The sequence below is a fragment of the Macaca fascicularis genome, chromosome 1, assembly GCF_037993035.2.
Source record: "Macaca fascicularis isolate 582-1 chromosome 1, T2T-MFA8v1.1".
Lineage (NCBI taxonomy): Eukaryota > Metazoa > Chordata > Mammalia > Primates > Cercopithecidae > Macaca > Macaca fascicularis.
Window position 1 is genome coordinate 43,658,144 of NC_088375.1, and position 13,347 is coordinate 43,671,490.

At 39.9% G+C, this 13,347-nt stretch overlaps 1 protein-coding gene across 6 annotated transcripts in view; it reads left to right on the forward strand.

The window, feature by feature from the left end:
* The window catches only part of HMCN1 (hemicentin 1), a 454,750-nt gene that overhangs the window by 408,389 nt on the left and 33,014 nt on the right, over positions 1–13,347 (forward strand). For all 6 annotated transcript variants that reach the window (XM_015447093.4, XM_015447120.4, XM_005540243.5 and 3 more), the window contains 4 exons: positions 6,376–6,546; positions 6,737–6,907; positions 7,603–7,773; positions 7,944–8,114. In XM_015447093.4, the coding sequence (XP_015302579.3) occupies positions 6,376–6,546; positions 6,737–6,907; positions 7,603–7,773; positions 7,944–8,114 (684 nt within the window). The remainder of the gene's footprint in view (positions 1–6,375; positions 6,547–6,736; positions 6,908–7,602; positions 7,774–7,943; positions 8,115–13,347) is intronic.

Genomic DNA, 13,347 nt, shown 5'->3' on the forward strand with positions numbered 1-13,347 from the left:
GATATCCTTGTTGACTTTCTGTCTCGTTAATCTGTCTAATGTTGACAGTGAGGTGTTAAAGTCTCCCGTTATTATTGCATGTCAAAGTCTCTTTGCAAGTCTCTAAGGACTGGCTTTATGAATCTAGGTGCTCCTGTATTGGGTGCATATATATTTAGGATAGTTAGCTCTTACTGAGGAATTGATCCCTTTCCCATTATGTAATGGCCTTCTTTGTCTCTTTTGATCTTTGATGGTTTAAAGTCTGTTTTATCAGAGACTAGGATTGCAACCCCTGCTTTTTTTTGTTTTCCATTTGCTTGGTAGATCTTCCTCCATCCCTTTATTTTGAGCCTATGCATGTCTCTCCATGTGAGATGGGTCTCCTGAATGCAGCAAACTGATGGGTCTTGACTCTTTATCCAGTTTGCCAGTCTGTGTCTTGTCATTATGATATTAGCTGGTTATTTTGCTCGCTAGTTGATGCAGTTTCTTCCTAGCATTGGTGGACTTTACATTTTGACATGTTTTTGCAATCGCTGGTACCTGTTGTTCCTTTCCATGTTTAGTGCTTCCTTCAGGATCTCTTGTAGGGCAGGCCTGGTGGTGACAAAATCTCTAAGCATTTGCTTGTCTGTAAAGGATTTTATTTCTCCTTCACTTATGAAACTTAGTTTGGCTGGATATGAAATTCTGGGTTGAAAATTATTTTCTTTAAAAATATTGAATATTGGCCCCCACTCTCTTCTGGCTTGGAGAGTTTCTGCCAAGAGATCTGCTGTTAGTCTGATGGGCTTCCCTTTGTAGGTTACCCGACCTTTCTCTCTGGCTGCCCTTAACATTTTTTCCTTCATTTCAACTTTGGTGAATCTGACAATTATGTGTCTTGGAGTTGCTCTTCTCGAGGAGTATCTTTGTGGCATTCTCTGCATTTCCTGAATTTGAATGTTGGCCTGCCTTACTAGGTTGGGGAAGTTCTCCAGGATGATATCCTGCAGAGTGTTTTCCAACTTGGTTCCGTTTTCCCCGTCACTTTCAGGCACACCAATCAGACATAGATTTGGTCTTTTCACATAATCCCATATTTCTTGGAGGCTTTGTTCATTTATTTTTACTCTTTTTTCTCTACACTTCTCTTCTTGCTTCATTTCATTCATTTGATCTTCAAGCGCTGATACTCTCTTCCAGATGATCGAGTTGGTTACTGAAGCTTGTGCATTTGTCACGTAGTTCTCGTGTTATGGTTTTCATCTCTATCAGTTCTTTTAAGGACTTCTCTACATTGATTATTCTAGTTATCCATTCATCCATTCTTTTTTCAAGGTTTTTAGTTTCTTTGCACTGGTTACGTAGTTCCTCTTTTAGCTCTGAGAAGTTGGATCTACTGAAACCTTCTCTCGACTTGTCCAAGTCATTCTCCGTCCAGCTTTGTTCTGTTGCTGGCGATGAGCTGCATATCTTTGGAGGGGGAGATGTGCTCTGATTTTTTGAATTTCCAGCTTTTCTGCACTGCTTTTTCCCCATCTTTGTGGTTTTATCTGCCTTTGGTCTTTGATGATGGTGATGTACTGATGGGGTTTTGGTGTGGGTGTCCTTTCTGTTTGTTAGTTTTCCTTCTAACAATCAGGACCTTCAGCTGCAGTTCTGTTGGAGTTTGCTTGAGGTCCACTCCAGACCCTGTTTGCCTGGGTATCAGCAGTGGAGGCTGCAGAAGATAGAATGTTGCCAAACAGCAAGTGTTGCTGTCTGATTCTTGCTCTGGAAGCTTCGTCTCATGCATGTACCCCGCTGTGTGAGTTGTGAGGTGTCGGTCTGCACCTAGTGGGGGATGTCTCCCAGTTAGGCTACTCAGGGGTCAGGGACCCACTTGAGCAGGCAGTCTGTCAGTTGTTCTCAGATCTCAACCTCCGTGCTGGGAGATCCACTGCTCTCTTCAAAGCTGTCAGATGGGGGCATTTACCTCTGCTGAGGTTTCTGCTGCTTTTTGTTTAGCTATGACCTGTCCCTAGAGGAGGAGTCTACAGAGGCAGGCCAGCCTCCTTGAGCTGTGGTGGGCTCCACCCAATTCGAGCTTCCCAGTGGCTTTATCTACTTAAGCCTCAGCAATGGCCGGTGCCCCTCCCCCAGCCTTGCTGCCGCCTTGCAGTTAGATCTCAGACTGCTATGCTAGCAATGAGGGAGGCTCCGTAGGCATGGGACCTTCCGGGCCAGATGTGGGATATAATCTCCTGGTGTGCCGTTTGCTAAGAACCTTGGTAAAGCATAGTATTAGGGTGGGAGTTACCTGATTTTCCAGGTATTGTGTGTCTCAATTTCCTTTGGCTAAGAAAAGGAATTCCCTTCCCCCTTGTGCTTCCCAGGTGAGGTGATGCCTCACCCTACTTCAGCTCTCACTTGTCAGGCTGCACCCACGGACCAGCGCCAACTGTCCGACAAGACCCACTGAGATGAACCCAGTACCTCAGTTGAAAATGCAGAAATCACCGTATTCTGTGTCGCTCACGCTGGGAGCTGGAGGCTGGAGCTGTTCCTATTCGGCCATCTTGGGCACACCCCTAGAACTTGATATTTTTTAGTGTACAGGCCAACCATTTTAGAGAAGACAATTGAATTTGGATTTGCCTAACATTTCCTCATGATTATATGTAGGGGTTTTGCATTTTGGCAGGAACACCACAGAAATGATTTTGTGTCCTTCTCAGTGCATCATTTCAGAAGGTACATAATGTCAGTTTGTCCCATACTGGTGGTTTTACCTTTCTTTACTTGTTTAAGGTGGTGTCTGTCATTGCATAGTTACTATTTTTACTTCTAAGTATTTTGTAGGGAAACTTGGAAACTATATAAACATCTTATCAACCTTTCACCCACTAGTTTTAGCATACATTTCTGGTTTCTACTTGAATCAGTTATTACTGTGATTTTGCAAAACAGCTATTTTCTAACTCCATCATTATCTTCCATATCTGTTATTGACCTCTGTCAAGCACTTTCTCATTTTTTTTACTTTATGATTTATAGCAATAAGGACTCAGGTATTATTCAATGGGTTATCACAGTGGAACCCAACCTTTTTGGCACCAGGGACTGGTTTTGTGGAAGACAATTTTTCTACAGATCGAGGGTTGGGGGGATGGCTTCAGGATGATTCAAGCACATTATATTTATTGTGGATTTTATATACAATGAAATAATTATACAACTCACCATAATGTAGAATCAGTGGAAGCCCTGAGCTTGTTTTACTGCAACTAGAAGGTCCTTTCCGGGGTTGATGGGGGACAGTGATAGATTATCAGGCATTAGATTCTCATAAGGAGCACACAACATAGATCCCTCACATGCGCAGTTCACAATAGGTTTCATGCTCCTATGAGACACTAATGCCACTGCTGATCTGACAGGAGACGGAGTTCATGGTAATGTTAGCAGTGGGTGATAGCTGTAAATACAGCTGTGAAGCTTGGCTCACTTGCCAAGTGATCCATGGCCCATGGGATTGAGCACCCCTGGTTTATCATACACTGTCATTATTTATCGTGATGTTCACATTATCCTAGAATAGGTTAGTGGAGGAAGGCCTGTCCCGGCTGGCTTCAGTGTTCTCTTGGGATGTCCTCATGATTCTTTAAATATTTTCTTACTTTCTGGTACAAATAGTTACTTCAAACTTATTTTGTACTTTCCCTGCCCCAGTTAGAAGAGTGTTTTTAAACTGCAAATCTTTTTTAAAGATTGATATATTTGGGGATGGCCTATCCTGACATTTGAGAATCATTGTCATTAAAATACATATATAGCTACAGATTAAAGAATGAGCATTTTTTCAAGTGTCTGTCTGAAAATTGTTGAGAACTTTGAGCAAAGCTCATCATACCTCCTAGCTTACACTTTTATGTAGGATTTACTATGTGTCCTGTACTGTTCCAAGCACTTTTCTTCTACAAATTCATTGCTCACCTCAACTCTAATAAATTATCTTTTATTATTTGCATATTGCAGATGTTGAAACTAGGCACACAGAAGCCAAGTCACTTGTCAGGATTGCATGGCCTCTAAGGGCAGAATAGTTATTCAGGCCCAGAGTGTCTGCCTGGAGACCCCGCCCCTAGCATTGTGCTCCTCTACCCTTCCATAATTAAAACTGCAACATAGTATAACAAATTCAGCTATAAGATTTTGCATGTTTCTTACCTACTAATCCCTCTGTAGTTTTTTGTTTTTGTTTTTTTTTAATATTTTAACTTTCATTTTAGTTTCAGAGGTACATGTTCAGGTTTGTTATATAGGTAAACTTATGACTCAAGGATTTGATGTACAGATTATTTTGTCACTACCTGGGTACTAAGCATAGTATCCAACAGTTTATTTTTCTAAACCTCTTCCTCCTTCCGCCCTCCTCCCTCAAGTAGGCCCCAGTGTTTGTTGTTCCCCTCTTTCTGCCATGTGTTCTCATTATTTAGCTCCCATTTATAAGTGAGAACATGTGGTATTTGGTTTTCTGTTCCTGAGTTACTTTGCTGAGGATACTGACCTCTAGTTCCATCCCTGTTCCTGCAAAGGACGTGATCTCATTCTTTTTTATGGCTGCATAGTATTCCATGGTGTATATATACCACATTTTCTTTATCCAGTCTACTGTTGTTTGCTGTTTTGGTTGCTTCTGTCTTTACTGTTGTAAATAGTGCTTAATGAACACACACGTGCATGTGTCTTTATGGTAGAACAATTTATATTGCTTTGGGCATATGCCCAATAGTGGGATTGCAGGGTCAAATGGTAGTTGTGTTTTTAGTTCTTGTTTTTTTTGCGTCATCTAGATAGCATGATGTTTTATGCCTTCTCCAGTTTATGTTATCATTCTTCCTTTTTTCTTGCTGTCATTCCATTCTTATAAAAGAAACACTTGAACTCTACAACATTTTGTGTCATGAAGTCCAATTCTAGTTAGGATTTTCCATATTGGTTAAAAAATAAAAATAAAGTCTTTAGCTGAAAACCTATAATTATATGTAATAGAAATAACACAGAAATGAATAAATGTTACCCAATTGTTAACCCTCCAATTAAAAATGCATCTATATTAAATGGCATTATAGTATAAGCAGTTGGGACTTTTGTTAACCAACAGTCTTGAAAATAAAATGTATTAAAATAGTTGGAACCTCAGAATTTCTGAAATCATATAGTCTATATTTGAGGGCTATGAGCATCCACAGCCTGAATTAATACAGAAGTAGTTTTGAATATCTGCCATATATTTAAAGGCTTTCTTCTTTCCTCTGAGGTTTAGCCAAATACTTTTTAGTGCAAATTCTTCTTGGCTAAAATAGATTTGTGTGACTATGTTTTTGTCTACAAAGCACAAGGATAATTAGTCAACTCAGTAAGAAACCCGTTAATTATAAGAAACTGTAACATGCATTTTCAACTATTTTTCTAACCAAAGCAGACAAATGAGTTTCATTACGTGGTTTTCAACTTGTTCTGGAGAATATTTACACTCATTCTTTGAGGCTCTTATTTTTGCTCATATTTTAGTTAAACCAGGTGATCATAAGACATACTTTATGAGCTCCATATCTAGCAAGTTCCCTGAAAACAAAAATATGACTTGGTATTCACTTGTATATAAGGAAAGCCATAATGTTGAATCTCAGCCCATGTACCTGGTAAAACATAAGATTGTTTCACTCTGTGGTCCAATGGTGTAATGTGTTAGTTACCAAAAGGAAGGCCCTAATATCACTCCTTGGAAACTACTGGTCAGCTTTTTATGTTGTTTAGGAAGCAGGTTAGTATGTTATTCAGAACTTTAATTCATGAACACATGTAATGGAGAAAGTTTTCCAAAGAATTACAGCTGTGCAAATCATCATGTTGTTGAAAAATCCAAGTACATATGTAGATACGAAGCTGAATCAGGCTTAAGGATGTGGTCTCGCTGTCTAGGGTCCAAATTATCTTTGTGGAAATATTTGTATTATCCATAACCACATCTCAATGTGTTATACAGCCTTGTTCCCAAGCTCCCAATTCTTTCTACTTTCTCCAGAGCAAACAGCACAGACAAATACTTAGCTAGGGCTTAAACACTCAGACTGTATTTATATATGGTAGTTTGAGTAAATTTAATTGTAATAAAATAGCTCCTTTGGGTGATTTTAAGCATTTATTTTTGGCATCAGGTAAGCCTTCTGAATTTCCCTGTAGACACAAATTCCTCTGAAAATCTAACCAGAAGGAGAAAGATCATCATTTGTTTTGTTTGGTTCAGTTTCAATTCTCTTAGATTGTGGGCTAATTAGCTCATTACTGAGTTTATTTATTTATATAATTTTGGTTTTAAACAAGCATGGTTCTGTGACTTGAAACTGTCTTTTGGGGCATTTGTAGTTCATGGAGCATGGAGCACTTGGCAGCCTTGGGGAACATGCAGTGGAAGTTGTGGGAAAGGTGCTCAGACAAGAGCAAGACTTTGTAATAACCCACCGCCAGCACTGGGTGGGTCCTACTGTGATGGAGCAGAAACGCAGATGCAAGTGTGCAATGAAAGACATTGTCCAAGTAAGAGAAATATACTGTTTATATCTTTAACAAATTAACATCTACCTATCTTATCAAGGTAGTATGTCGACAAGAATCTATCCCATTCTAACTGTGCCCACAAGTACATCTCTCAAACTAACAATGCCCAGAGTGTAACATGATGGTTTCTAGGTAGTAAGAAAGCATGTACATTTTTCCCTTATTCCAGTTGATGGCAAGTGGGCGACTTGGGCCAGTTGGAGTGCCTGTTCTGTGTCGTGTGGAGGCGGCGCCAGACAGAGAACAAGGGACTGCTCCAACCCTGTGCCCCAGTATGGAGGAAGGAAATGTGAAGGCAGTGATGTCCAGAGTGATTTTTGCAATAGTGACCCTTGCCCAAGTGAGTGTTGGAAATAGTGAGTCAACATTATACTTTTGTAAAGTTTCATTATGACCTGAATTCCTTAAAGTTGTAATATTCTGTTACTTAGTTCTTCAACCTTTGGTTTGGGATGTCAGAATGTTATAAGGTTGCTGTCGTGTCTGTGTAATACCATAGATGTCTTCGATTCACAGGGACAGGAGCTGTGTCCTATTTCACTTGCTCTGTATAGGAGTAGCCCCAGAGTATAAGAATGAGAGCACCCCTGCAGGCTAACTCTTCATGATGCTTACGAGTCTTTTATGAAGGCAAGCAGGCAGCTCTCTGCCTTAATTCAGTCACCAAGCTAGATTTTTAGACCCCTGCAGCAATTTGATATCTGGAAATCCGAGTTACATTGTATCCTGAATTTTACAGCTTTGGCTCATCAAAAGCAGAGACCCTGTCTCATTTATACCCTCCAGCTCCTGCAATATTTTAAGACTCAGTAAATATATGTTAAATGGAATCACACAAATACAGGACTGTATACTCAGTTTCTAGCCAAAACTGAATTAAACTGTCTTCCTTGGGAAGTTGCCTATTTATAGACTTTTATGTTTTGTTTCAGGTGCTGAGAAGAGACTTTTTTAATACTTTTTAGATGAATGTCATTGTTGACCACTTCTCATTTTAGGGGCTCTGTTTTCATCTCAGATTATTATGTCTTGTAGCCCATGGTAACTGGAGTCCTTGGAGTGGCTGGGGAACATGCAGCCGGACGTGTAATGGAGGGCAGATGCGGCGGTACCGCACATGTGACAACCCTCATCCCTCCAATGGGGGAAGAACTTGTGGGGGACCAGACTCCCAGATCCAGAGGTGCAACACTGACATGTGTCCTGGTGAGTTTCTTGATTTCTGGCAGTTGAATAAGTAAAGCATTTAATTTAGTGCTCACTGTAGCAGCCCTATTGCTTCAGACTTTAAAATTAAAGTTGTATAGGCAGGAGCACCCCAAGTGTAGATTTTGAAGCCAATTTGTTAACAGTGACCATTCCATTCTTGTTCACAGTGGATGGAAGCTGGGGAAGCTGGCATAGTTGGAGCCAGTGCTCTGCCTCCTGTGGAGGAGGTGAGAAGACTCGGAAGCGGCTGTGTGACCACCCTGTGCCAGCTAAAGGTGGCCGTCCCTGTCCCGGAGACACTACTCAGGTGACCAGGTGCAATGTACAAGCATGTCCAGGTAAGCAACTAAATTGGACTTTGGTAGCACATTTAGAGCCTTTGTGCACATTAGAGAAAGGTGCCACAAATTACAAAACACTGCCAACCCTGAGAGGAGGAATTAGAAAAAAAAAAAAAGTGCTTTCTTGCTCTTAATTGGTACAGTTCTGTATGAACTCAAGGCTGGGTTCTAGCCTCTGCTTTTGCCTTTCCAGGCTTCCTGGTAAAAGGATATAGTCCTGGCCTTGACAGGAAAAAGTGTGAGACAGAGTGGGGAAAAATGGGCTGAGATTCCAGACTAAAGGTAAGGTGGGGCAGTGGCTAAATATCTAAAGAAAGCCACAATTGGAGGCTGTTCATCTGTGGATGGGAAATTGAAGGACATGAGTGTGTGAGAAGTAAAGTAAGAATCAGTTCAGTCCTAGGAGAAAGAATAAGGGGAGTTCAAGTATGAAGTTCAGCCTGAGTCATGCATCGCATCTAGCAACTGATGTAAAAATTCAGAAGTCTACAACTCATGGGCCTTAGAGTTTGCTGGGATTCCAAGAAATGGTAGCTAATATTCAATACCTTGTCTCAGCAGGCAGGCTTCTAAAGGTTATAAGAAGACCAACAATAACAGTTTTATATTGTTGAAGTGTCAAGATATCAATTAGACTTTCCAAAGCTTTAAGGTTTTCTTAGAAATAAAAAGTTCCTGAAAAATCAAGATCATTTGACAGAGTGAGAGAGATTTACATTTAAAAATGTATAGGATCTAGACAAGCTAAAGGAAGTTGAAGGGTCTACTACCATCAACAACTGTTCAACATATTGACTAATTAACAAGGACTTTGAGGCTCCAACTGAGGCGTGGTGTCAGCTTCAGTTGATGTACTTTGTAGCTCAGCTTTTGTTAGTAGCAGGGTTCCAGTGGCATCAGGAATTCCAAATAGGTTGACAGTTTGTGCTGCAGAGTCTGTCAGAGGATTTCAGGGATCTCAGCCAGGTATTCAGAACTAGGAGTCTTTTGAGCACTGCGACTCAAGTCCCTCTATGAGACTACAGAACCAGGGTCAAAATGTCAGCAATGACCTGGAGAGCTAAGTAAATTAGTGGTCCTAATACTCCCCTTTCTCCCTGCTTAGGACTAAGGATGAGAACCAGAATGGCCTACTGGCCCTGACTGGCTCTCTACGTTCCTGCATCATCTTACAGCATGGTTTCCATTACTCTCTACACTTTCTGCTGCTTTTGCCCTCTCAGATGTGGCAAGCCACTACCCACAAAAGAGTGGCACACATTCCTTCCCTACCCAGAAAGCCCTTCTGCCCTCCCTGGCTTAGTTAAGACTTAAAACTTTCTTTAGGTTTCTTCTTTATTTTTACTTCCTTCTCAAACTTCCCTAAATAGTAGATAGCAATGCATTTCAACCTTACTTTTGTTTGTGGGATTTAGATTGTTTTTCTCCCCAATTCAGACATAAGCTCTATGAATGCAGGCTTCGTGTCTTTTTTTTTTCTCACCATTTTTTTTCTTTAATTTGTGACAAACAAATGAATGTAGCACAGACCAGGAAGGCTGAATCAACACAAAAAGATGTTTTCTCAGTATTAATAATAAAAGTAGTGTAAATTAAAATGTAAAGTACTGTACTTACTGATTTTTCTGAGGCTGAATACAATTGTATTTCTCTCCAATATATAATACAAGCATACCTCAGAGATGTTGCTGATTCAGTTTTAGACCACCACAAGGAAGTGAATATTGCAATAGAGCAAGTCACACCAATGTTTTGGTTTCCCAGCGCATATAAGTGTTATGTTTGCACTATTCTGTAGTACTATTAAGTATTCAATAGCATCATGTCTAAAAAACAATGCACATACCTTAATTTTAAAATACTTTATTGCCCAGGCTCGAATGCAGTAGCGTGATCTCAGCTCACTGCAACCTCTGGCTCCTGGGTTCAAGCGATTCTCATCTCAGCCTCCAAGTGCCCACCACCATGCCCAGCTAATTTTTTTGTATTTTTTTTAGTAGAGACAGGGTTTCACCATGTTGGCCAGGATGGTCTGAGCCTTCAGCAAGTCAATCTTTTTGCTGACAGAGGGTCTTGCCTTGAGGTTGATGGCTGCTGACTGATCAGGGTGGTGGGTGCTGAAGGTTAGGGTGACTCTAGCAATTTCTTAAAGACAGACAAGAATGGCATTTGCCACATCAATTGATTTAATGATTGATTTCTCTGTAGCAGACAATGCTGTTTAACAGCACTTTACCCTCAGTAAAACTTTCAAAGTTTGAGTCAGTCCTCTCAAATCCTGCCACTGCTTTATCAACTAAGTTTATGTAATATTTTAAATCCTTTGTTGTCATTTTAACAATGTTCACAGCATCTTCATCAGGGGTAGATTCCATATCAAACAACCATTTTCTTTGTTCATCTGTAAGAAGGAACTCCTCCATTCATTCAAGTTTTTTCATAAGATTGTAGCAAGTCAGTCCCATCTTTAGGATATACTTCTAATTCTCTTGCTCTTTTAACCACTTCTGTAGTTACTTCCTCCACTGAAGTCTTGAACCTTCAAAGTCATCTACGATGGGTGGAATCAACTTCCAATATCCTGTTAATGGCATCTAGAATGATGAATTCTTTCCAGAAGGTTTTCAATTTACTTAGCCCAGATCCAGCAAAGGAATCACTATGGTAGCTGTAGCCTTAGAAAAATGTTTGTTTGTTGTTGTTGTTGTTGTTTGAGACAGAGTCTCATTCTGTTGCCCAGGCTCGAATGCAGTAGCATAATCTCAGCTCACTGCAACCTCTGGCTCCTGGGTTCAAGCGTTTCTCATCTCAACCTCCAAGTGATTACAAGTGCCCACCACCATGCAGAGCTAATGTTTTCTATTTTTTTAGTAGAGACAGGGTTTCACCATGTTGGCCAGGATGGTCTCGAATTCCTTTCCTCAAGTGATACACCAGCCTCAGCCTCCCAAAGTGCTGGGATTACAGGCGGGAGCTACCAGCATCTGGCCTATAAAATGTATTTCTTAAATAATAAGTCCTGGAAGTCAACATTACTCCTTGATCCATGGCTGCAGAATAGATGCTGTATTACGCATGAAAGCAATATTTCTCTCCTTGTACATCTCCATTAGACCTCTGCAGTGAATATTCACATCGTCAGTGGCCAGTAATACTTTGAAAGGAATCTTTTTTTCCTGAGCGTTAGGTCTCAAAAGTGGGCTTAAAATATTCAGTAAACCATGCTATAAACAGAGGTGCTGTCCTCCAGGCTTTGTTTCATTTATAGCACAGAGGCAGAGTAGATTTAGTACAATTCTTATGGGCCCTAGGATTTTCACAATGAGCATTGATTGACCTCAACTTAAAGTCACCAATTGCATAAGCCCTTAACAAGACAGTCAGCTTGTTCTTTGGAGCTTTGAAGCTAGGCACCGATTTCACCTCTTCCTAACTGGCATCTTCTTCCAAGAGAAGGCTGTTTTTTCTAAATTGAAAATCTGTAGTTTAGTGTAGCCATCTTTATTAATGACCTAGCTACCTCTGAATAATTTGCTCCAGTTTCTACATCAGCTTGTGCTGTTCTACCTTGCACTTTTATGTTACTTAAATGGCTTCTGTCCTTAAGCCTCTTGTCTTCTGCAGCTTCCTCATCTACCTCAAGCTTCATGGAACTAAAGAGAGTTAGGGCCTTACTCTGGATTGGGCTTTGGCGTAAGGGAACATTGTGACTGGTCTGATCTTTTATCCAAACCACTCAGACTTCCTCCATATAAAAAATAAGGTTGTTTCACTTTCTTATTTGTGTGTTCACTTTTAATTTTCTTCAAGACTTCTTCCTTTGCATTCACAACTTGGCTAACTCTTTGGTGCCAGAGGCCTAGCTTTTGACCTACATCAATTTTCTACATGCCTGCCTTACTAAGCTTAACCATTTCCAACTTTTGATTTAAAGTGAGAGACATGAGACTCTTTCTTTCACTTGAACACTTAGAGACCATTGTAGGGTGAATAATTGGCCTAGTTTCAATATTGTGTCTCAGAGAATAAGGAGGCTTGTGGAGAGGAAGAGAGTCAGGGGAATAACTGGTGGTCGATGGAGCAGTCAGAACACACAAAACATTGATTAAGTTCACCGTCTCATATGGGCACAGTTCATGAAACCCCAAAACAACAATAACAACATTCAAGATCACTGATCACAGGACACCCTAAGAGATAATAATAATTTGAAATATTGCAACATTACCAAAATGTGACACAGGAACACAAAGTGAGCAAAGGCTGTTGCAAAAATGGCACTGGTAGACTTTCTCATCACAGGGTTGCCACAGACCTTCAATTTGTAAAAATACACGGTGTTTGCAAAGAGCAACAAAGCAAAGTATGATAAAACTAAATATGCTTGTACATGATAATAGTATCTGAAATTCCTAGTAATTGCTTTTAAAATGTATTTAATTAAAAGACATCAGATAATGAATATTTATGAATTTGACTATCAGCTACTCCCCAGTATGTTGCCCTCTCTTGTCAAAGCATGAAATTCATTTTGAGAAACATTCATTAACCGCCTATTCTGTACTAGTCACCAATAATTTTGTTGAACAATAGAAAGAAGTAATGAAATTAATGTTGAGGCCCTTTTTTAAAAATAATTGTTTTGCAACCAGATTACCTTGGTATGAATTTTATAGCACTGGCAAAAGCACAATCTCTCTCAAGTTAAGCATCTTTCAATATATTTGTAATATGAAGAACTTGATAAACCCTCACTCTAAAACCCAAGACTGAACAATGTCCTTAGATAATCCACGTTTACATTGGCAGTGGCCTAGAAGCTGTTTTGTTGATGAAGTCTCTCCTTTTCCTGGATGTTCTCATGAAGGAGGCAATAAATAAAAGAACACAGGGTTTGATGCCAAGCAGATCCACATTCCACCACTTTCTAGCAATGTAATGATGAGAAAGTTGCTTAATTCCTACAAACTTATTTTTCTAGTCTGCAAACTATGGCTGTTTAAAGCTACCTTATAGAATTGTTGATAGGATTAAAAGAGTTAACACATATTAAATGTTTACCATCATGCATAACATGCTCATAAACTCTCATTGTCGTTTCATCACCACCACCAACACATTCTTCATTTTTAGTTTGGGAACTGGACACTGATTGTATTCTTTGGCTTATGAAATATTAATAACACTATGATGTGCATAGATTAGAAGGATCCTAGATTTATGGGGGATG